The sequence below is a fragment of the Natrix helvetica genome, assembly GCF_964273705.1.
Source record: "Natrix helvetica genome assembly, chromosome: 1".
NCBI classification, from domain to species: Eukaryota; Metazoa; Chordata; class Lepidosauria; order Squamata; family Natricidae; genus Natrix; species Natrix helvetica.
In genome coordinates, this window is record NC_138548.1 from 218,134,335 (window position 1) to 218,156,406 (window position 22,072).

General features: G+C 43.4%; 2 protein-coding genes across 3 annotated transcripts in view; one reads left to right on the forward strand and one right to left on the reverse strand.

Annotated features, from left to right (window-relative positions):
* DRC2 (dynein regulatory complex subunit 2) overlaps window positions 1-12,564 on the reverse strand; it is a 43,347-nt gene extending 30,783 nt beyond the window's left edge. Inside the window, exons 1-2 of one of the 2 annotated variants that reach the window (XM_081937639.1) lie at window positions 12,369-12,564; window positions 11,061-11,087 (exon numbers count right to left, since the gene is read on the reverse strand). Coding sequence is in view for 1 of the 2 variants with exons in the window: in XM_081937636.1 (XP_081793762.1) it covers window positions 12,369-12,397 (29 nt within the window). In the remaining variant the exon portion in view is untranslated. The remainder of the gene's footprint in view (window positions 1-11,060; window positions 11,088-12,368) is intronic. The other variant, XM_081937636.1, reaches the window with a different exon arrangement.
* Window positions 12,565-12,988: 424 nt separating this feature from the next.
* Window positions 12,989-21,868, forward strand: RND1 (Rho family GTPase 1). The gene is made up of 5 exons (XM_081939034.1): window positions 12,989-13,149; window positions 13,987-14,074; window positions 15,754-15,863; window positions 16,707-16,841; window positions 18,601-21,868. The coding sequence occupies exons 1-5, from the start codon at window positions 13,030-13,032 to the stop codon at window positions 18,847-18,849; spliced, it is 702 nt and encodes a 233-aa protein (XP_081795160.1). The 5' UTR covers window positions 12,989-13,029; the 3' UTR covers window positions 18,850-21,868.
* Window positions 21,869-22,072: the final 204 nt, after the last annotated feature.

Here is a 22,072-nt window from a genome sequence, read left to right on the forward strand (position 1 = left end):
TCTGGAGAGGTCTATTGTAACTTCAAATAGTCACTAAGCAACCAGTTAATAAGCAAGTTCTACCTGTATACAGTAGTAAAATCTCCAGATTATGGGAGGGAAGCTCAGGGGCAAGGTACACAAAATTTAAGTAATCAAAACCCAACTTCTTTCAATTCGCTGGTCTCTCTTCTTTTTTACCACATGAAGGACAAGTGCATCTAGGAATTTGTTTTCTCATAGATTGCAACCAGTTAGCTTTTCCTCTAGTAACCTGTATTGCACCACATGACTCAGTCAAGTTCAGCTTCCACGCTTCCTCCTTTCCAAAATCTTAATGAAAATGTTTGTGGTCTTGATGACTTTCACAAAAAAAAAAATCTCTCCTTGCTTCATTCCTTACACTTCCGTTGTATCTCTGACCCATTAGGCAGGTCAACAGGCACGGAAGAATGGTACCGGACAAAGAGGGAGCGGCTGTTTGATAACAAGCAAGTTCCATCCTCTACCATGCCTGCCAAGAATTATCAGACCTGGCAGGGAGTAGCCATGACCACTAGCACCTAGAAATACCCTGTGGAATAAGCAAAACAGCTTAAGAGCTATCAGAATGTTAACCCTCAAAGTTATGGCCACACAAAACAGAGGCCGTAAAGAGCCTGTAATGCAATCATTGGTGACCAAACCAGCAACCAAAGCTGGTTGAATTTGACTTCCACTTTAAATCTCCCTCCTCAGCAACACAAGATTGGATCTCTCAAAAAAACATTTTAAAAAACAGTCCTGGTATTCAAAAATTTGGAAATATAATCAAAAGATGGGCACATATGTGGTGGACTTGTGCTAAAGCAAAAAAAATGGACAAAAATACATAGATGGCTAGAAAAGATAATAGGGAAATATATATATTTTAAACCTGTACTGATTTTATTAGGGATGATATTAGAAAAACCTGATAAGAGAAGTGTGTATTTAGTTTACATATCTTAACAGCAGCAAGGATTATTTTCATATAATTTGAAAGGTGAAGAAACACCCCAAGGTGAAGAGATAATTAAAAAAAATATTAGACTCTGCAAAAATGGACAGACTTATATTGAAAATTAAACAGAAAGAAGAGGCAGAATATTATCAAACTTGGAATTTATTCTACCAATGGTTGGGAAAAAGGGAGGGAGAGTAAGAATGGCATTTGTATTGTTAAGAAAATTGTATGCCCAGATACACAATGTTTTTTAAGCACTAAATAATGTAACTAATAGAAAATTAATCAAACTGATAGATCTCCCTTCTCAGCAACATAGGATTAGCACGCTCAAAAAAACATTTTTAAAAACAGGCCCAGTGTTAGATCGGGTGAATGGATGAGACAGACTCAGGCTTCAGTGACAAACAACAGCTCTTTATTAGACAACTATTTACAAATCCAGCACCGGCCTGTTTGACAGCTAGCCCTTTTATAGGGAGCTGTCAAGCGGCTCGGCCAATCAGCTTGGAGTATTTTCCCGCTGCATCGGAGGACCTTGGTGGAGCCTCCCATTTGGCTGTCAGTATATAACACCCAGTATTCTTTCAAAAGAACACTAACCCACATATATATATATACGGAATCTGAATTATTAGCTGCTAAGGGCTTCAGAAAGTATCAGACATTACACGGACAGAGAAGCTTTTACAGATGACAGGGGCCTGGTTTGTCCAGCAGCCAAAGTCAAAATGGGAATGGAGGGCAAGCTTCATCAACTGGAAGGGATGAGGTGTCTAATAGCTGCAGGGCAGATCCCAATTGTGATCTATTCAGCAACCACATTGTCAATGAAGCGTATTTGATTGGATCTACAACAAAATCTGTCTAGCAAGGAAAGGGAAAGCACTATATTAAACATGGAACGAGCAAAAAGACTATAAGATACCTCTCTTGTGGGCTGAGGATGATGAAGAAGCAACATTATCAAAATATTGCATTTAAAAATAATTAGTGGGACAGGTTTAGGTCAAAGTTAGAGGGTTAATAGGAGAAATCCACTATTGCACCTTGGTATTGAAACATATGAGACCAATGGGAGTTGCAGTGATCTTTTTTGCCAAGCAACTGGCAGGGAAACCTACATTGAAAAACACATCTAGAAGCCATATTGTAGTTGCTCTTTTCTTTTTTTAAAAAAAGTAGCTGCAATAATATTACTGGAAGCAATGATGTTCTTATCTTAACCCTTGTGAAGAACTTGAATTTGGGCCAGTAAGATAAATAGGAAGGAAAGAAAGAAAAGAGGGTGGATAAGAATTACTAATTCTAGTGGATTTCAAGGTTGCTGTTTTTCTAGAATGGGAGTAACCACTGATAGTCAGTAACCAAAAATACTGAATTATTTTCTTGTCAGTGAATGATAGATGAATTTGAAGAACCTACTCAGGGCCAGATATAACAGCAAGGAAGCAAGATATTTCTGAAAAGGGTTTGCAGAAGTACAGACACAAGCAGAGAGAGAGAGAGAAGAGACATGATAGACGGATGGATGGATGGATGGACGGATGGATGGATGGACGGACGATGGATGGATAAAGATAAAAAGATAAAAACAGATACAAATATATACAAATAACACAATAAAGAATTAGTCCAGCACTGAGATACACAAGGCAACCATCTCCAAAATAGAATCCACTTGTCCAATGCAACATTTTCAATCCCACCTCCTGCTGAGCCACATGGATGGTGGAGCAGGTGACAGGCCTTTTCCGGGGTAGCCTCTGCTCTACCAAAAATTCTTTCTCTTGAATTATGTATGAATGTCCCAAACTCTTTGTGAAAGCAAATAAATGAGTATTATTTCAGTGTGCTTTTGGCCCCTAGTTGTATCTGGGCAACCATCAAATTTAGTTCATTTTTATGGTTTTTAATTTATTGTGCTTGGAACCTATATAACATCTATATAGATTGGAGCAGCCTATGGACACGATTACTAAACAAATCATTGATAACTGAACTCTTGATAAAATGAACAATGGGGAAAACGAATAGAATTTCTCAAAAAGGATCATAGCTGGGTTAGCTGGATAAACCCCTAAAGAGCAATCTACTGTGTTCAATTCCAGCATAAATCCAATGTATACAGCAAAAGTTAATGCCTGCATCAGTGATGAAATGGCCTACAGTTTGAATAAAATGTGTTGAAGTTCCCAATTGTTATTTATGCAAATATTTTAAGGAGTTCAATCATCAAAGAAATATGCACTTAAAAGTTTATATTCCTGCGGCCAAAAATCAGCATTCTAAACAAAAACAATAGATATATTGAACCAACTGAGGGAGGCCCAAGGCAGCGGCATCTGAAGTGACAATCACTGGTTATAAAATGGCAGGGATATCAGGTGATCAAAGTCCTATCTATCCCCTTTTAAAGTGTGTTGCAAGCATTGCATACACCTAAGTAGAGGCAGGGCATTACAGGGAGTCCTTGATTTATAACAGTTTATTTAGTGACCTTTCGAAGTTACAGCAGCACTGAAAAAGTGACATGACAGGTTTTACACTTATGACGGTTGCAGCATCCCCATGGTCACATGATCAAAATTCAGATACTTGGCAACTGACTCATACTTATAACAGTTGCAGAGTTCCAGGGTCATGTAATCATCTTTTGCAACCTTCTGACAAGCAAAGTCAATGGGGAAGCCATGATACTAATTAACAACTGTGACAAGAAAATTGGGTAAAACTCGCTTAACGAATGTCTCACTTAGCAACAGAAATGTTGGGTTCAATTGCGGTCGTAAGTCAAGGACAACTTGCAATCACCCAACTGCATCCTTAGTTTATTAAAAGATACAATCATAGATCATACATTAAAGATAGAGAAGTTAAAAAATATACACAGCTATCCAATAAAAACAAAAGGCCTATTCATGCCTACTCTAGATATACCTGAGGAAACAATCAAGTCCAAAAACCTCTAATCACTGCCCCCCTTCCGAAGCCAGTGCCTGTCACTGTGGATGTGTTCAATCTGGGGAAGAGCCATTTACAAGAAGACTACTAGGATTTCAAGTTTCATTTCTTGGCTTTCAAAATGGAGCCAATATGTTTAAAAACAGGAAGTAAGTGCACTTTATAATAATCTATGGCATTTAACTTAACTTAACTTTATTCAATTTCTAGACCGCCCCTCTCTCAGAAGAGACTCGGGGCGGTGTACAGTCATATTAAAACAATTGAACAAATATACATAGTATAAATATAAGATAAATAAAATAAATATAGGACTGGAGGAGGTAGCAATGGTTCACTGTACAGATTTAGTTTAAGTTAGATTAAAATTTTAAAAATTTAAAAAACATTAACCCTAAAAACTATTCCAAATAAAAATATCCGCCAGGAGGTAAGAGTAGAACTATAAGTGGGCCAGGCCGGCTAATTGAAACAGGTGAGTCTTAAGTTTTTGTCAGAAGGAGCGGAAATCGGTAGTAGTTCTAATATCGGGGGGGAGGTCATTCCAGAGGGTTGGGCCCATCACAGAGAAGGCTCTACTCCTAGGCGCCGCCCGTTGGCATTGCTTGGTGGACGGCACCCGGAGGAGTCCCTCCCTGTGAGAGCGAATTGGTCGCAGGGATGTATGCGGTAGGATGCGATCCCGCAGGTAACTAGGTCCTGTGCCATGGAGCGCTTTGAAGATGGTAATCAGCACCTTGAAATGCACCCGAAAAACCACAGGCAGCCAGTGCAGCTCGCGCAGGAGAGGTGTTATGTGGGAGTACCTAGTACTGCCCATGATAGCCCGCGCGGCCGCATTCTGAACTAGCTGTAGTCCTCGGGCACATCTCAAGGGGAGCCCCATGTAGAGAGCATTGCAGTAGTCCAGACGAGACGTCACCAGCGCATGAGTGACTGTGCGTAAGGCATCCCGGTCCAATAGGGGGCGCAATTGGCGCACCAGGCGAACCTGGTGGAACGCCCCCCTTGCCACGGCTGCCACATGGTCATCCATCGACAGCCGGGCATCTAGGAGGACGCCCAAATTGCGCGCCCATTCCACAGGGGGCAGTTGTTCGCCCCCTATGGCCAGTGATGGAATCAACTGGTTGAACCGAGGTGCCGGTAACCACATTTAATAGTGGTAGCACTTATATACCGCATCACAAGCGGTTTACAGACTCTAAGCGGTTTACAGAGTCAGCCTACTGCCCCCAACAATCTGGGTCCTCATTTTACCAACCTCGGAAGGATAGGCAGCCTGGTGAGATTCGAACTGCGGTTCGAATCTCTAAGCGGTTTACAGAGTCAGCCTACTGCCCCCAACAATCTGGGTCCTCATTTTACCAACCTCGGAAGGATAGGCAGCCTGGTGAGATTCGAACTGCCAAATTGCAGGTAGCTGGCAGTCAGCAGAAGTAGCCTACAGTACTACATTCTAACCACTGTGGCACCACGGCTTTTAAGGGTATCTTCATAACTTTAAGGTATCTTCATAGTTCCGTGCCTCATTTTTTTCCCCTTCTGCCATAAAGTATAAATTTTTGACATGCTCAACTGCCTATACATACTTTAGGATAAGATTTTTAAAATTCCCATCTCACAATTCTCAGACATACTGTATTTGCAGCAAGTCTACAAACGGACGTGAATGATCTAAAATGGCTAATTACGGGCAGGCTGTGAATCAACCCTTAAAATAGAAAGCAGAAGATTTCACACTTCCTTGATCTAGGCATGCATGCAAAAACAAGTCTATTAATTCCAAGTTACTTTCCATTACAAGCTATTTTGGGAACTTCCCAAATCATTTCAGAAGAATTACAGGGAATTTCCTGTCAGGGTTGCTTGGCCGGGATTAATTCTCTTGCTCTTGAACTGGCAAGAGCCTTTACCCCTGCCAAGTTAATGTGTCCCTCCCCCCCTCATTCTTTGCCCTGACAGAAAACTATATCATCATAAAATTATTGTTCCAATGCCAATTCCTATCCTGCCCATATGGGTTTTGGGGCTAAATTGATTTTTCTTTTACTACAGGTTCTCTGGGCATGGCTTGGGGAAGGCTACTGCAAAATCCCCACTCCCTCCCCACTCTGATGTTGCAAAATATCCATTCCCACCCCACTCTGGAGCCAGCCAGAGGTGGTATTTGCCGGTTCTCCAAACTACTCAAAATTTCCACTGCCAATTCTCCAGAAACTGTTAGAATCTGCTGAATTTCATCCCTGGGGTAGATCCAACAAGTTCAGCAGCAAACAACATGAGAACAAACTGGTCTCAACTACTCCCCCCATGCAAATGTGAGAAGCTGTGGCTGGCCTTTAAGAACATTGAGCAGGCATGAGGAGGTACAACTGCCTCACCTTAATGTGCCAATACAATACATGCTAGGTTGTTCTCCCTCCCCCAAACATCATTCCTTCTCTTGCAACAACAGAATGGTCAACGAAACACATTGGATCATATGCTCATTAAAACGAGATGGGTTGTTGCCTGCTTAAGGAGGAAAAGATAGCTTTAACACCAGAAGAATTGTAAAGGTGCCTCAGATATGGGTTGGGGATGAAATGAAGAAGTCAGGGTGGGGGAGAGGTTGCCGGGATCTGCCTCACTTTTAGCAGGAAAGAGGACAAAGTCTGCATCAGGAAGAGTCCTTCCACCATGTTCTGCCCCTCCCAAATCTGTCTTGTTATTATATAACATTAAAGATTTCAGGTTTCCTCCAAGCTTTGGTGGCTGGGTCATGTTTGAATGAAGATTTGAAACCCTTCTTGATTTTGTTTTAAAACTTCGACCCTGCTATATTTTATTCATCTCTAATTTTGTTTGCTTGGAGAACAGAAAAAGCAAGCTATAACATTAAAACAAAACTAATGTTAAGCAATTGGCAGCCAGTGCTCAGCAGCCATTATAATTATTCCTCTTTGCATTATTTCTTCTGTATACGTACAACAGCTCTGAAAAAACTGATGACTGGTTTCACACCATTGTAGTATCTCCATGGTCATATGATCAAAATTCAGGCACTTGGCAGTTGATTCATATTTATGATGGTCATAGCGTCCTGGGATTATGTGATCCCCTTTTGCGACCTTCTGACAAGGAGTCAATGGGGAAGCCAATTTCACTTAACAACCATGTTACTAACTTAACGACTGCAATGATTCACTTAACAAGAAAGGTTGTAAAAGGGGGAAAACTCCCTTAACAAATGTCTCACTTAACAACAGAACTTTTGGGTTCCATTGTGGCCGTAAATCGAGGACTACTTCTATATTTTTAAAGCAGAGGTTGGCCAGTAGATTCTTATTTAGATTCACTGAATTCCATCCTCCAATATCAACCTTTATGCCTTTCCCCCTTACATATAATTATGGCACAACCATGCTGAAGCAGCGGTGGATTCCTACCAGCGTTGCTACTGGTTTGATTTGGGTGTGGCCTGGACGCATGCACAGTTCATTGTAAATAGTTCTGCGCATGCATGAAGAACATGAAAAACTACTTTAAAATATGCCAGCAGCGGCGATCAGGGAACCAGTTCAGGGGCGTGGCCAGTCTGGGTCACTGCCGGTTCTGCGACCCAGGCCAAATTACCATTAGCTGTTCACCCGAACTGGTGCGAACCAGTAGAAACCCACCTGTGCTGAAGCCACATCTTTCCTCTGCCATTCCCTATGAAGTTCTTTATCTCATCCCCAGTCCATGAATGAGCCAGGCTGAAGCTGCTACCCTCATTGCACTGGTATTCAAGTATTCTTTTCCCTATTATTTTGATAATGCCAATAGACATCACACGCTGTTAGATTTTCTTACACAGCATCTAGGAAGGAAGTCAGAAGACTGCAGTGGTTTGAAGCAGAAGACTTTCCCCCCTCCTGAGCTGAAATAGCATCTATTACCTTGCCGTCAGCAGAAAACTATACTGGCATACAATGTCCCCGCTGACAACCCTTTATCCAGTTATTGGAACAATTTAGAATACCTTAGAAAGTGGAGTTCACGTCATGATAGATTTCTTCTCAAGGAAAGATAAACGATAGTTGAGTTATACTACAGCCGCCATGAATTATCTCATGGACTTGCTGGCAGTATACAACCAATTTTTTATTTATTTATTTATTTAGTCAAACATGTACAAGGTAAGTTTAATCATGGACATAAACACAGGAAATGGGTACGAATAAATGGGGACAAAAGGACAGGGATGGTATGCATGCTGGTGCGCTTATGCAGGCCCCCTACAGACCTCTTAGGAAAGGGGTGAGGTCCACGCCAAACAGTTTAAGATTAAAGTTATGGGGGTTTGAGGATGTAACAACAGAGTCAAGTAGAGCATTCCAGGCATTGACCACTCTGTTGCTGAAGTCATATTTGTGCAATCGAGTCTGGAGTGGTTTACCTTGAGTTTGTATCTATTGTTTGCCTGTGTATTGCTTTGTTTATTCCCAAGTAAACAAACGTGTTCCCAAACAGTTTCATAGCAGAAATCTCATCAATCCAAACTATATTTGAAGAAGTTTGAGGACTGTCTACTCAAATTTCAGCATTAACAAAGGGTCACAGAGTCCAGAAACCAAGGTAATATTGAACCATGTTGTTTATTACTGCTACTGCCTGCTAGTTTACCTTGCTTCCTCAAAGGATGTTAAGTAATGGAGGACTTGGCACCTCCTACTCTTTGCTTAAAACTAGGTAACAAAGCCATGTCTCTTATAAATCTCTTATAAATATTTGACCTTCAGCTACATCCTAATATAGAAGGTTATCGCAGATTTGTGGAAGAACTCATGTTCTCCACACATTAGCAGCATTATCGTGGATGAGGAAGCAGGCCAGGCTGTTACATGGTTCATAATGAAACAGGATACACACTTACTTGCTATCCAATTTTGGGAACTGAAAGAGAGCCATGGTTCTTAGCTTTAGTAAATTCACAGCTTTTACCCATAGCCCTTATTGTTGACAGGGTGTGCATGGACAGGAATACACCCATTGTGTGTCCAGATACAGTTCTCTGAAAGTGGGATATTATTCTCAAATAATTCTGCCTGGCTGTAATACATCTGCTGGTTTATCACTGGATTAGGTCAGCACTGTGCAACATGACCTATGCCTACAATTCAGCTTTAAGAATCAAGCAGTATATCTTGGTTTCTAACAAGTGGAATTTGATCCAAGCATCTTTTTCACAGCCTGCTCAGATTTTGACTTGCTTGTTGCAGTGAACTGACTGATGCATTTAGGTTTAAGAGGCCTGAATTGAATTCCATGCTTAATAATGTACTTCAGGTAACCAATAACTCTCAGGCAATAATTTTCCTTATGTGAGTATTATGAAAGTAAAACAAGAGAACTGTGAATATGCCATTGAGAAACATACATTGTCAAAGAACACAAAAACAAAAATGTCATTTGATCTCCACTACATGAGAAAAGACTACAATTTGATGCTAAAACACATGATCTGCAGGCCAATTGGATCTGAGTTATCTTATAAAAAAGGATCTGAAATTCTTCAACTGAATTAGTGCCAAACTACAGTAAAGTATGGCCTGCAACCTTGTTTCTTTCAATCACTCTCACAACATTCCCTTTCCCCTCTTTCCCATCCCCATAGTTAGATAAGCTTAGATGATTCTTGGCTGTTCCAGTGCTGAAATAGTGTTTCTCTGACACCAACTAAGACTAGCCTCAAGGTTTGGAACACCTGTTAGACTTCGTCATCCATTCCGGAAGTCAGGGGAACACAGTGATTGAGAATGCAGGCAGAAGAGGCATGTGATGAGGATAACATTTTACAATGTTACTACTGCAATGCCCTCTACATGGGGCTTCCCTTGGGACGCATCCGGAGACTGCAGCTAGTTCAGAACGCAGCCGCGCGGGTTATTATGGGACGTACACGTTACTCCCACGTAACACCTCTCCTGCGCGAGCTGCACTGGCTACCTGTGGCCTTTCGGGTGCGTTTCAAGGTATTGATTACCATCTTTAAAGCGCTCCATGGCAGAGGACCTAGTTATCTGCAGGATCGCATCCTACCACATACGTCCCTGCGACCTATCCGCTCACACAGGGAGGGGCTCCTCCTGGTGCCGTCTGCTAGGCAATGCCAGCGGGCGACACCTAGGAGTAGATCCTTCTCTGTGATGGGCCCAACCCTCTGGAATGACCTCCCCCCAGACATTCGAACTACCACCGACCTCCGTTCCTTCCGGCAAAAGTTAAAGACTCACCTATTTCAATCAGCTGGCCTGGCACTTTCTTAGTTTTACCTCCCAGGGATTTATTTTATTTTAGGGTTTGGGGTTTTAATTGTGATGTTTTTAGGTATTTATTTCTTAGTACAGCCTATCTCCCCCTCCAAATGTATTTTAAATGTAGCTTAAATGTATTTAATTATTATGACTGGTTTTATTGTATTGACTGTACACCGCCCCGAGTCCCTTTTTGGGAGAGGGGCGGTCTAAAAATCTAAGAAATAAATAATAAAATAAAGCCAGGTATAGTTCTCTGTGGACTAGGGAGATGGCACACTTAATGTAGGCCTAAGGAAAGCTTCAAGAGACCTCCAACTGTAAACCTGAAGAGCCACTGCTGGCTTAAGTACATAATAGACTATTAGTGGGACTTGGGATAATTACAGGTAGTCCTCATTTAGCAATTGCCTCATTGAGCAACTGTGTTTTAGTGAATGTTTCATATAGCAACAGTTCAGAATTATGTCAGCGATGAAAAAGTAATTTTATGACCAATCCTAATTTTTACAATCTCCACGGGCCTCTAAAGCAAAGCTGAAGTAGGATCATATGCCACAGCCAGTTTCACTTAAATGTCCCAATTGTACCCCCTAAATGAGAATATAGTGTTATTTTTAATAATTATAAACCTTCTTTTCCGTCTGAGCTCTCTAAACATTTAATACATTCTGAAAACCTGCTCTCAGGATTATATTTCAAATATCAGTGCTGAAAAGTTTATGTGCCCCTTTCTGAATTTATGAACACCTGACATTTTCCACAAGCAGATTCCACTGCAGATTTGAATCAGATGACTGCACACATACTCATGCAGGCTGGTTTTCTGGGTGAAAACCATATATAGATACCTTCACATTTCCTCTAACATAGGATCCCTGAAAGAAAAACAATACTCAGTCACTGGCCCAACAAACGTTTGCACAATAGCATTGAAGTACTATTCTCTAGTATGGAAGCTGGAAGGAAAGCAAATTCTTCTGTGTTGATTGCTAATTATTCTTCTACTTTAGCAATGAAATAGAACAGGGGTGTCAAACTCATGTCATCATCAGGGGTGGTATTTACTTACCTTCCCTACCAATGTGAGAGCGTGTCCGTGCATGTGCTCCGTCTTCCGCGCATGTGCTTTGCCTTTAAAAAGGTCCTAAATGGGATGCCATAGAGCCCGGGCAGTTGGCTGGGGTTATCTGCCACTTCTGCTACGGGTTCAGGAGAACTGGTCAGAACTGGCAGAATACCACCTGGTTGTCATGTGATGTATCGTGACTTTTTTCCCCTTCGCTAAATCGGACATGGGTGTGGCCAGCATGTGGCATTTGGCCCGCTGGCCGTGAGACCCCTGAAGAAGAACAGGTTCTCTTCATATGAACCTGAGAAGAGAGATGGGATGAAGAAAGCCTTCTCTGCCAGCATTGATCTTCAGCTGTCAGTTTTCTAACTCCCCTTAGCATCACTCTATGCCACTGTTTTCCAAACTTGGCCACTTTAAAATGTATGAACTTCAAGTCCCAGAATTCCCCATTTGAAAAGCACTGCTCTATGGGATCAGAGGACTGGCACCAAAAGATCTTTAATGCATCTCTCCCCTGTTTCTCTGTCAGCCATGGGAACAGCTGCAAGGAGAGAGGAGACCTGATTTCCCCATTTCTCTTGCAAGCGTGTGCAAGATAAGGGAAGAATGGAGGAAAAGCATGCATTTTGGGTGCCAGTTGGGTTGAAAAACATTGAACACATAGGAAAATATATTCAGATCTCCCCACTGGACACATGTCAAAAATGGCCTCACCCAAATCTTTGGAACAAGAAGCAGTTGCACCCTGGAGGGTGGCACTAACAAGCAGCTTCCCTCCTCCCCAACAGTTCTCCAAGTGGAAGATCTCTGGATAGGAGACCTGATGCCTAAAGAGCTGCTCTCCCCCCCCCCCCCCAAAGTACCTTGTCATCCTTCCCAGTCCTAATAACTTGGGAGATCTGCTGCCAGATCTGGCCTAATTTGCAAAATAAGTTGGGAGATTGGAGTAACTTTGGCAGAGTCTTGACTAGTCAAAAGCCCATATGTGTGTGTGTGTGTGTGTGTGTGTGTGTGTGTGTGTATGCTCACAGCAGCCTCCGATGACCCCCAAAACAGGGCAGATGATCGTTCTCCCACTCCTTACCTTAGTTGGGGGCCACCGCTGCAGACCATCAGAAAGGCTGTGTTTGGCCTGGCAGAAAGTGGAACACCTCCCCACCACCACCACACACCCTCTTTAGAAATGGGTCGCACGAAAACACGCTCAGGAGTACGTCAAATGAACTGTTATCCATCCAGGTGTTTCTGAAAGGTTTGTGAAGGCAACTTCCTCCTCCTGGCGCGGCCAGCGGAGGAGGATGCGGGTCGTCTTAGTCACTCATTGCTTTATTGAAAGAATCGACCTATTTTATCATGGGCGGAGGGACGACTGTAATGCTGCGTACTCTAAGGAAAAACAAACACGGGAAAACCCTTATCAGCGTGGGTGATAAGTCGCCTCTTGGCTGAATGATTGACTCCCGTGGCAAAAGATGACCCGCCCAGGTAAGAACGGAGGTGGGTGGGGGGAAATAAAAAAAACTGACTCAGCTTCCCCCTCCAAGTGGTCATTGGGCCAGCTTCTTCTGATTGGCTGATTGGCGCCCAACTGTACGTTTCATTGGCTACCCACATTCCCTATCAGGATTCTCTGCCCCGCCCGCTGTATTAATTTAGCCGGCGGGTGGGACTGCTGGGATTTTGCTGCAAGTCGCGAACGCTGGTTTGGTAACTGCCGCCACCGCCCGCTTCTTTTAACCACCACCATGAGGGAGAGAAGGACTCCTCAGCCAGTAGTGGCCCGGTGCAAGTTGGTTCTGGTGGGGGATGTACATTGCGGCAAGACGGCCATGCTTCAGGTGCTGGCCAAAGACTGCTACCCGGAGGTAAGAGGACCAGCCATGGGGAGTGGGGGGCTTCCTCTGCAATTGCGGGAGAGCGAAAAGAGTTCTCTTATGCTTCCCTTTGGCATCCGCGCTCTCTTTTGCCCCTCTTCGCTGATGATTGGATGTGGTCCTCATGCAATAGTACGTGGACTTATACACCGCTTCACAGTACTTTTATAGCCCTCCCTAAGCGGTTTACAGAGTCAGCCTATTGCCCCCAACAATCTGGGTCCTCATTTTACCCACCTCGGAAGGATGGAAGGCTGAGTCAACCTTGAGCCTGGTGAGATTCGAACTGGCGAACTGCAGTCAACAGAATTCGCCTGCCATGCGGCTTTATCCTCCAGCCCGGAGATCGAAGTGGATAGAATGGCCTCACGTGGCTCCCCGACCCTTCTCTGGGACTCTTGTCTTACCGAAGCCCGATCGTCTTGCAAAGCATTGGTTTCCTTCTCTGCCCAGATTTGGCGCCCCTTGTAGCTTTTCCTGGGGTACTTTGCGCGCGAAGGGTCCCTGTTATTTCGGGGCGGTTGTTTCGTCGGTTTTGCAGTCTGTCGTTATTTCCCCTCCCTCTTGCAAGCGGCTTGAGATGCAGAAGCATTCACTGATCACCTCTGCTGTTTGCTTGGTGGTAATTATGATTTCGAGCTGTGTGCAAGTCCTGCGCAGGAGCTGGCAACCCCCCCCCTCCTAAATCTCCATTTCTGCTCCTGTACATTCCCTTTTGGAGCTAGGTAAGCCATTTTGGCTAAAGCCACCTTGTTTTCCCAAAAAACACACATGCGACATAAAGATTGCGTGTCCACCAGGTGACTCTTATCTTCCCTTTATTTCTAGACCTACGTGCCCACTGTTTTTGAGAACTACACAGCATGCCTGGAAACGGAGGAGCAACGGGTGGAGCTCAGTCTATGGGACACATCTGGTAAGTCTATGGGACACCTCTTTCCTTCTGTGCTTGGCTGCTGTTCAGGACCTTATGACTGACATCCTCTCCTTATGCTGCAATGGAATGGTCTAACTGAAGAACTAACTTGTGTAGGACCTAGTTAGTAGCTGGCCAAGATATATTAATGCTGAAAAGCCTTTGCTACAGATTAGTGTCTGGTGTATGAAATGAGAAGGAGATCTTGTCTGTTTCTAATGGAGGAAGGGGAATGCAGAAGACTTTAATCTGTTTAGTTTTTAAGTCACGAAGATTATACTGCAGATAAAAATGCATAAAGGTGCTTTTTGTCATAACTAGGAACAATACATGGCCTGGCTTAGAGGTAGTTTTTGAGGCAAGTCAGAATGTATAGGTATTTCAAAGCTTTTAGCCCAACGAAAGGATAATGTGTTTTGCATATTGTGTTGCTGTCTTGGACTGGAAGGAGACTTTTTGCATTTCTATGCAGAAATGAACATCTCTTAAACCTACAGGATTTATATTGGGGTATGGCAGAGAACTTCTAAACATCTATTTTGTGATTTCAAACTTGGGCTCGAGACTTTCTCTAGCTTCTTAAATAAGATGCTCCGGTATCCAAGACTTTAAGTAAAAATGCAGCAATCCCACCCCTCCTGCTGCTTGCACCTGCTTTTTCCCCAGTCCTCCTGATAAATCCTCTGAAGACTGTTGAACCCCCTCCCATCTATTTTCTCCATCCCTTCATTTCTTCTCTCCTGGAATGTTGGTGTGTGTGTGGTTTGCCCATTTTCCACCCACATGGAGGTAGAATCCCAGGACAGAGGAGTTCAGTGGATTCTGCAAGAGAAATCGAGAGGGGAAAAGCAGCTCTTTACAATAAGGGGGCTCTTGAAAGTATTGTATGTGTGATGGAGGAGGTGCCAAGTAGAGAGTTCTCCTAGCAACTAGGGATGGGCATCATCCCCTCTTTTGAAGGGGACTGTAAGTGGGGGACCCTGGCTATTTGGATCCCCTTGTTGCCATGGTGATTGTGCTGGTGCAGGGAAACCAGGGGCTGATTCCTATTCTAGGCACGAAGTGTCTGGGCTGCAGAAACATTTTGGATGCTGCAGTTCCTTGGGGGGGGGGGGGGGAGAATAGCCTGTGTATATTATTCATTCCTCCCTCACTTTGCAGCCAACCAACAGTACATTGCCATAGTCCATTCTCTGTTCCTGCATGTATGACATGCCTGGAACATGCACAACTCATTTTTTCCATGTTTAATGAGAGATGTTACTAGGCAACTCCATTCCTCCCTCCAAGTTGCATACCCTCCTCGTAAATCTCTATAAATGGAAAAGCCTGTACCCCTTTTTCACATTTCAGTTATTGCTTACATGTCAGGTGTGAAAGAGGAAATGGCCTTTTTTATGTAAAACACGGCTGAACTATTTCCTGAGGATATTCTGGATGGGAGTGAGTAAGCAAAGCCCTGCAGATTTCTGATTCCTGTTATTTTTTCATGTTATTCCTTTGGGGGAGGGGGTGTTAAAAGCACAAAACCTGGAAGTGCATTTAATCCTAGCACTGGGCAGTTATATCATCTGGCATTAGAGCAAGCAACCTTTCCCCCCGCCTCCAACGATATTGGCAAAAAGGGGAAGAGAGGATGCGTTGAGTCGCTTCATGGCTTTTCTCACTGCTTCTCGTAGGATCCCCATATTATGACAATGTGCGCCCTCTATGCTACAGTGACTCAGATGCTGTCCTGCTCTGTTTTGATGTCAGTCGCCCTGAGACCATGGATAGTGCAATGAAGAAGGTAAGGAAGGTGTGATCCCATTGTCCTGCCTACTGGGATTTGACTTGATCTAAAGGTTTGAGGATGTTTACTCTTTAAAGGGAAAAAAAGGCCCCACCTTATAACAAAATATTAGTGACTTTGAGGCGCTGAGGAGAGAGAAGCTAACATTGCCAAAAGTAGGGCGGACCAGAAGCAAAACATAGCTGCAGTTTCAAAACCCTACTTTAAACATAATTTACATATAGTAGTTTTAAATACAGTTCATATAATTACTCACGTTGCATGGCATCATTTTGATTTTTCCCCACAAGATAAATTTCATTGTTGTAGCAAGCATTTTGAATACTCTGGAACTTGTATATAAGCCTCTAAAAGGATTGTAGGAAGAACTGCTTGTTGTATTTTGAGAAGGAAATTCTACACTATTTTTTAAAGTACACTACTGTAATCAAAATCACAACTAAGTTTCAGATTCTTGAGAGTTTCCTACTAGGTACTTTCAACCATATGCTGCATTTGTGAGAAATGTCACTCCATAAGTTTCTTTCCCTAATCTTATTCTAATTGTATTCAATGCAACTCGGCTTGGAAGTAGAACTGTTGAGATCAAGCTATAGTGATTTCTTCTGTGTACATTTGAAAGGACCTTACTATTTCACATAGGGACATTTGATATTTTTAAAAAGCCTGCATTCATTGTGGCAAAAAGGGAAATGGTGGCACCAATTGTTTAATTACTTTGCTTTGTGATGTGGTTTTTTTTTTATGGCAGAGCAGGGCAGTTTCTCTGCCAAGATGTGCTTTTAAAGGCTTGTATTAAATGTCTTTTAATGTTTCTTTCACTGTACTTTTTCTTTCCAGTGGAAAACTGAAATCTTGGACTATTGTCACAATACCCGTGTGCTGCTGATAGGATGTAAGATAGACCTGCGTACTGATCTCAGCACTCTGATGGAGTTGTCTCACCAAAAGCAAGCCCCAATCTCTTACGAACAGGTGAGGCATAAATATAGGTTGCTGGTCTGGATATCTATTGCCATTCTTTCAACACCGACCCTTCCTGGAGTATCAGGAGTCCGCATTTTCAAACTTGTTCTAGTTTACCTTTTTTTCCCTCTTTCCAAGATGACTAAAATAGTATCGGGAATGCTAGACTTAAGACTTGCCTATGCTGATTAATGCCATCTTTCACCTTCAAGTATTGCTGTGTTACTGGAAATGCCTGCAATGAAGCATTATTTCTATAAGAATATAAAACCTCTGCTGGATCACAGCCGATTCCTGCAAAAATATCTTGTTTGTTATCAAAGTCATGTACAGTACTTGAGATGGGTGGCCAGATAAATCTAAATCCATAAAGTTAATCCAGTGATGATGATTCCAGGCCAGAGATAGAAACCTGGTATACTCTAAATCAGTGGGTCTCAACCTTCCTAATGCTGCGACCCTCTAATACAGTTTCTCATGTTGTGGTGACCCCCAACCATAAAATTATTTTATGTTTTCTGTATTTTTTCAAAAATATGTGTTTTCCAATGGTCTTAGGCGACCCCTCTGAAAGGGTCGTTCGACCCCCAAAGGGGTCCCGACCCACAGGTTGAGAACCACTGCTCTAAATGGTTTGGACCCGTAGTTATACTAAGATTAATCAAGGAAAATTGAAAAATAAGAGCCGTGATAGAGCAGTGGTTAGAATGCAGTATTGCAGGCTAATTCTGCTCACTGGCTGGCTCAAGGTTGACTCAGCCTTCCATCCTTCCGAGGTTGGTAAACTGAGGAGCCAGATTGTTGGGGGCAATAGGCTGACTCTGTAAATCAGGGGTTCCCAACCTCCGGTCCATGGACTGATACTGGGCCATGGCATGCCAGAAACTGGGCCGCGCAAACAAGCGAAGCCCCATAAGCAGGATGCAGGCAGCAGGCGAAACCACTCCTTCCAGTCCAGGGAAAAACCTTTCTCCCTGGAACCGCTCCCTGGTTCCCAAATGGTTTGGGGGTGGGATGCTGCTGCTACTGTAAACTGCATAGAGAGCTCTATGAAGCAGTATAAAATTCTTAAGTGCTACTGCTGTTCTGAAAACTGTAGTCTAAAATCCTGATTTTAGATTACTGATTTCTATTGTAAGGTGTATTGCATCAGTGTTGGAGGTCTCTTCTTTGTGAAAGGAAAGACCCCTGATTGAGTGAGAAAAGTGTTCTTTTATAGAAAGCAAAAGGTCATTTTGCTTGGTCAGCTCCTGAAGGATGAAGATAGATAATCCAGTCCTCATGGGGGACTCCTTATTCCTCCATATCCTTATTCTTCTACAGCAGGGGTGTCAAACTCGATTTCATTCAGGGCTGCATCAGGGTTGTGTTTGACCTTCGGGGGGGGGGGCACGAAGGGACGACTGGGTGGGTGTGGCCAGCTTGATGTCAGTCATGTCATAAGCACCTGTGGCCGTTCAAGCACTCTGCCAGTGAAAACGAGCACTCTGCCGAGCTCCGTTTTCAGCTGCAACGGCCTCCTGCAGCCCTCTGCCAGTGAAAACGGAGTTAGCAAGCGCCATACGTGGCCCTTCTGAGCGCCATTTTCGCTGGCAGGGGCACTGTGGGCCAGTCCTTTGCTGTTTCCAGGCCGGCCCCGTGGGCCGAAGCCAGCCCCATGGTCTTGAGTTTGACACCCCTGCTCTGGCCCTTGAAGATCCTACCGTGAGTCTGGTGTTTGTTTGACAAAAGCCCTTAAGTGAGTCCTAACGCCTCCTTTCCTTTCCAGGGTTGTACTGTAGCCAAGCAGCTGGGAGCAGAAAATTACCTGGAATGCTCCGCCTTCACATCAGAGAAGAGTGTCCACAGCATCTTCCGGACAGTGGCGTCCCTCTGTCTCACCAAGCCTGGCCTCCCGGGGGGCCCCAAGAGCCCCGCCCGGAGTTTTCCCAAGAGACTTCTCCGTCTTCCCAGCCGATCGGAGCTCATTTCTTCCACTTTCAAGAAGGAGAAAGCAAAAAGTTGTTCTGTCATGTGAAGGGCTGGCCGCAGAGGGTGGTGATGGAACCGCTGTAGACTCAGGGCCTCCAGGTGGCCCCTCTAGGGTGGGATTCAGGGAATGGCTTGGCTCCTCCAAGCCAGAGCTGGAAAGTTCAGAAGGATCCACTTTCCCTCTCTTCCTCCTATCCAGGGAGGAGGGGGAAACGGCAAAGTACAGCTGGACGGCTCGAACGAAGATTGGTGCAAGGCTTGGGGCTTGGCACAGCAACATCATGGACAGTAGCAGCTCTGGTGACTATTGCGCATATTTGAAGGAACTGGGGGAAAAAATCACCACCACCACTATCCTGCCTTGCCACTGCACAGTTAATATCTTCCTTTGGCCTCCTAGGTCATCACGTCCATCTGCTGCTTGTCAATTGCCTGTTGGATGCGGACTGAGTGCAAGCATCTCTCCTTTCTCCCCCTGGGCCGACACATGTACCCCTCTCTGTATCTAGGATACAGGTGCCCAGGCATCCTTCCCCGTTGAGATAAAGCTGGGATGGGTGGGAGGAGAGAATGACCTTCTATTGATCTTGTGTATATGTGTGGAAAGAAAGGCAATAGGGGAGGGCAGGGAGGGGGGGAGATCTGTGAAATGTTCAGTGTTATTAAAAGAACTTATTTATTAATGAAAATATAATACCGATTAACCGTCTTATTCCAAGGGCTTTCTTCTTTGCCATCACCTCTCTTCCTGTCTCCTAGTGATTGAAGGAACAAGGAGAATCTATTTTACAAAACTTCAAATGTGATTCCTTTCCCATATCCCCAAAGGCAAGGGGGCGAGGCTGGTTCCTATTGTTCTAGCTGTGGGTCAAAGTCCACCGTAATCTTCCATATGACTCTAGCAAGGAACTCTGGAAGCTACCTGATATGGCTTTAGTGAATCAAAGGAGAAATCAGCTGGATCTGGGATAGGCAATACATATGGCTTTTAAATTGCAACTCCTATCGATCCCAGTCTCTTTGGCCAACAGGGAAGGTTGCTAGCAGTTGGAATCAATAGCTTTTGGGAGGCTGCTTTGTTTTGGTTCCTGAAACATAAAATATTTTATTTCAGATTTGTATTCCCAGGGCAGGATTTTGCTGTGTTTTTAATTTGAAGATCTGTTCTGCAAACACTGCTATGCTGAAGGACCCTGACTTTAAATAGAGATCTTGTAAACCACATCTCATTTCTGTATGGTGATCATAAACTGCCCCAGTAGCTCTTGTGGGCTCATTGTGGACTGGTTTTAATGGACAAACTGAGCCTCTATCCAGCAGCATCTGAGCTATGTTCCTCGTTGCAGTTATCCTGTGAGTGCTAAGGGCCCCATGGAATCTGAAGACTTTAAAATGCCAGATTGATACAACAACATGAGTAGGAGAAATCATTCGGTTCTATCATAGCAGCCTATCTAGTAATTCTATATTTGGATTTTGTTTTGTTCAAAGCATATCTAGCAGTCCTCCCTGCATTCCCCCCAAGACGATCCCATGTTGGTGAATGTTTATCATGGAAGAGGGCTTATTCTCTTGTATGACAAGTACGGGCCACAGTTGAACCCAAAATTTATGTTGTTCAATGAGACATTTGTTAAGTGAGTTTTGCCCCATTTCCTGCCACAGTTGTGAATCACTGCAATTGTTATAAATTAGTAACAAGGTTGTTAAATGAATCCAGCCTTTGATCCCATTGATTTGGCTTGTCAGAAGGTGGCAAAAAGCGATCACGTGTCTTCAGAACAATGCAGCCGTCATAAATGTGAGTCAATTGCCAAGGGTCTGAGTTTTGATCACATGATCATGAGGATGCTGCAATGGTCGTTAAGTGTGAAAAAGGCCCATCAGTCACTTTTTTTCAGTGCTGTTGTGATGTTGACCGGTCACTAAATGAACTGTTGTAAGCTGAGGACTACCTGTAGTTCTCCTTGGCGAGATGATCTATAAATGGTTACTTATTTGGATGTGGGACCAGGTCTTTTTTTTTTTTTCTAATAGATTCTTATAAATGATTTTGTTTCAAGCAGTTGTTGATACCTGATGCTCATCTGCCAATGGTTAAACTTCATTAACCATTAGAAATGTTTTGCAACATAGTCGCAGACTGAGAAGGGTACATATGAATGCGTCGCACCAGAGCGGTGGTGTTGGTTTATTTAACTTTACATTTAATGAGGGCCTTTTCGCAAAGATGTTACACATTTCTTCATCGTAGTCGGTGCAAAGTCTGTTGGCCAAATCGGTGCGATTTCAGTGATGCATTGCGAGAGTATGACAAGTACTTTGCTATCATTGAGCAGAAGAAAGAGGTCAAGTTTGGCAATAAAGATTTTATTGCTAGACTGAAGGCGGCTCCTAACCTTGAATGTGTATATAAAGCTTATGTAAACTTGTTCAATCAGAGTCAATTTACGACACAGCCATGCAGTTCCCTTGACAATGACATAGTAGAGGATTGCCAATGCCTTCCAGGATAAATTTTTAAATTTTTTAGTGTAGCAAGCTTGTGAGGGATTTGAGGAATGGAGGTCTACAGACTTTAAAATTGCCAAGATTGAAAGGCACCTGTAGCTCTGGAATTCTAATCCTGCTTAGCTCTCAGCGCCCAGACAAGTCCAGAAGAGGTCAAAAATGTAGTTGAATGTTGGTGGCAACAGCATTCTCTTTCGTTATAATATGCTTTTTCCTAGCTAATATAAACTGGTACAGGCAGGCAAGTAAAGCTGCAGTTACACATGTAAACCTCAGATCTCCATATGCTGGGAACTATCTAAAAAAAGATTACCTTTTGAGCATCACTTACAGGCTTAGGATATGGCAGTTCCAGGCAACAATAATACTAAAAGGTGCGTGTTTTCTAGTGATCTTTGTATACATTAGTCTTCCTCCATCTGCTACCTTCTAGATGCCTGAATCTCAGATCCCAGAATTCTCAGCAATCCCTGGAATGGCTAGGAACGGTAGAACTCAAAATCTATTCAACTAAAGCAGGGGTGTCCAAACTTGGGAACTTTAAGACTTGTGGACTTCAATTCTGGGAGTTGAAGTCCACAAGTCTTAAAGTTCCCAAGTTTGGACACCCCTGAACTAAAGGGTGCCCAAGATGGGGAAGGCTGGCCCAGCTAAAGTGTCTGCTTGATCAATAAAATCTATTCAATATTCCTAAAAGCTATGCAACTGAAAGACCTTGAATTCTGCTTCTTTTGTTACATTGACTGTTTGCAAAATGT

Excerpts from the sequence above, each read along its gene's own strand:
- RND1 (XM_081939034.1), top strand. The coding sequence starts at position 13,030 with ATGAGGGAGAGAAGGACTCCTCAGCCAGTAGTGGCCCGGTGCAAGTTG. Across the intron at positions 14,075-15,753 it reads CAGTCTATGGGACACATCTG|GATCCCCATATTATGACAAT; the intron begins GTAAGTCTATGG and ends TGCTTCTCGTAG. Across the intron at positions 15,864-16,706 it reads TGGATAGTGCAATGAAGAAG|TGGAAAACTGAAATCTTGGA; the intron begins GTAAGGAAGGTG and ends TTTTCTTTCCAG.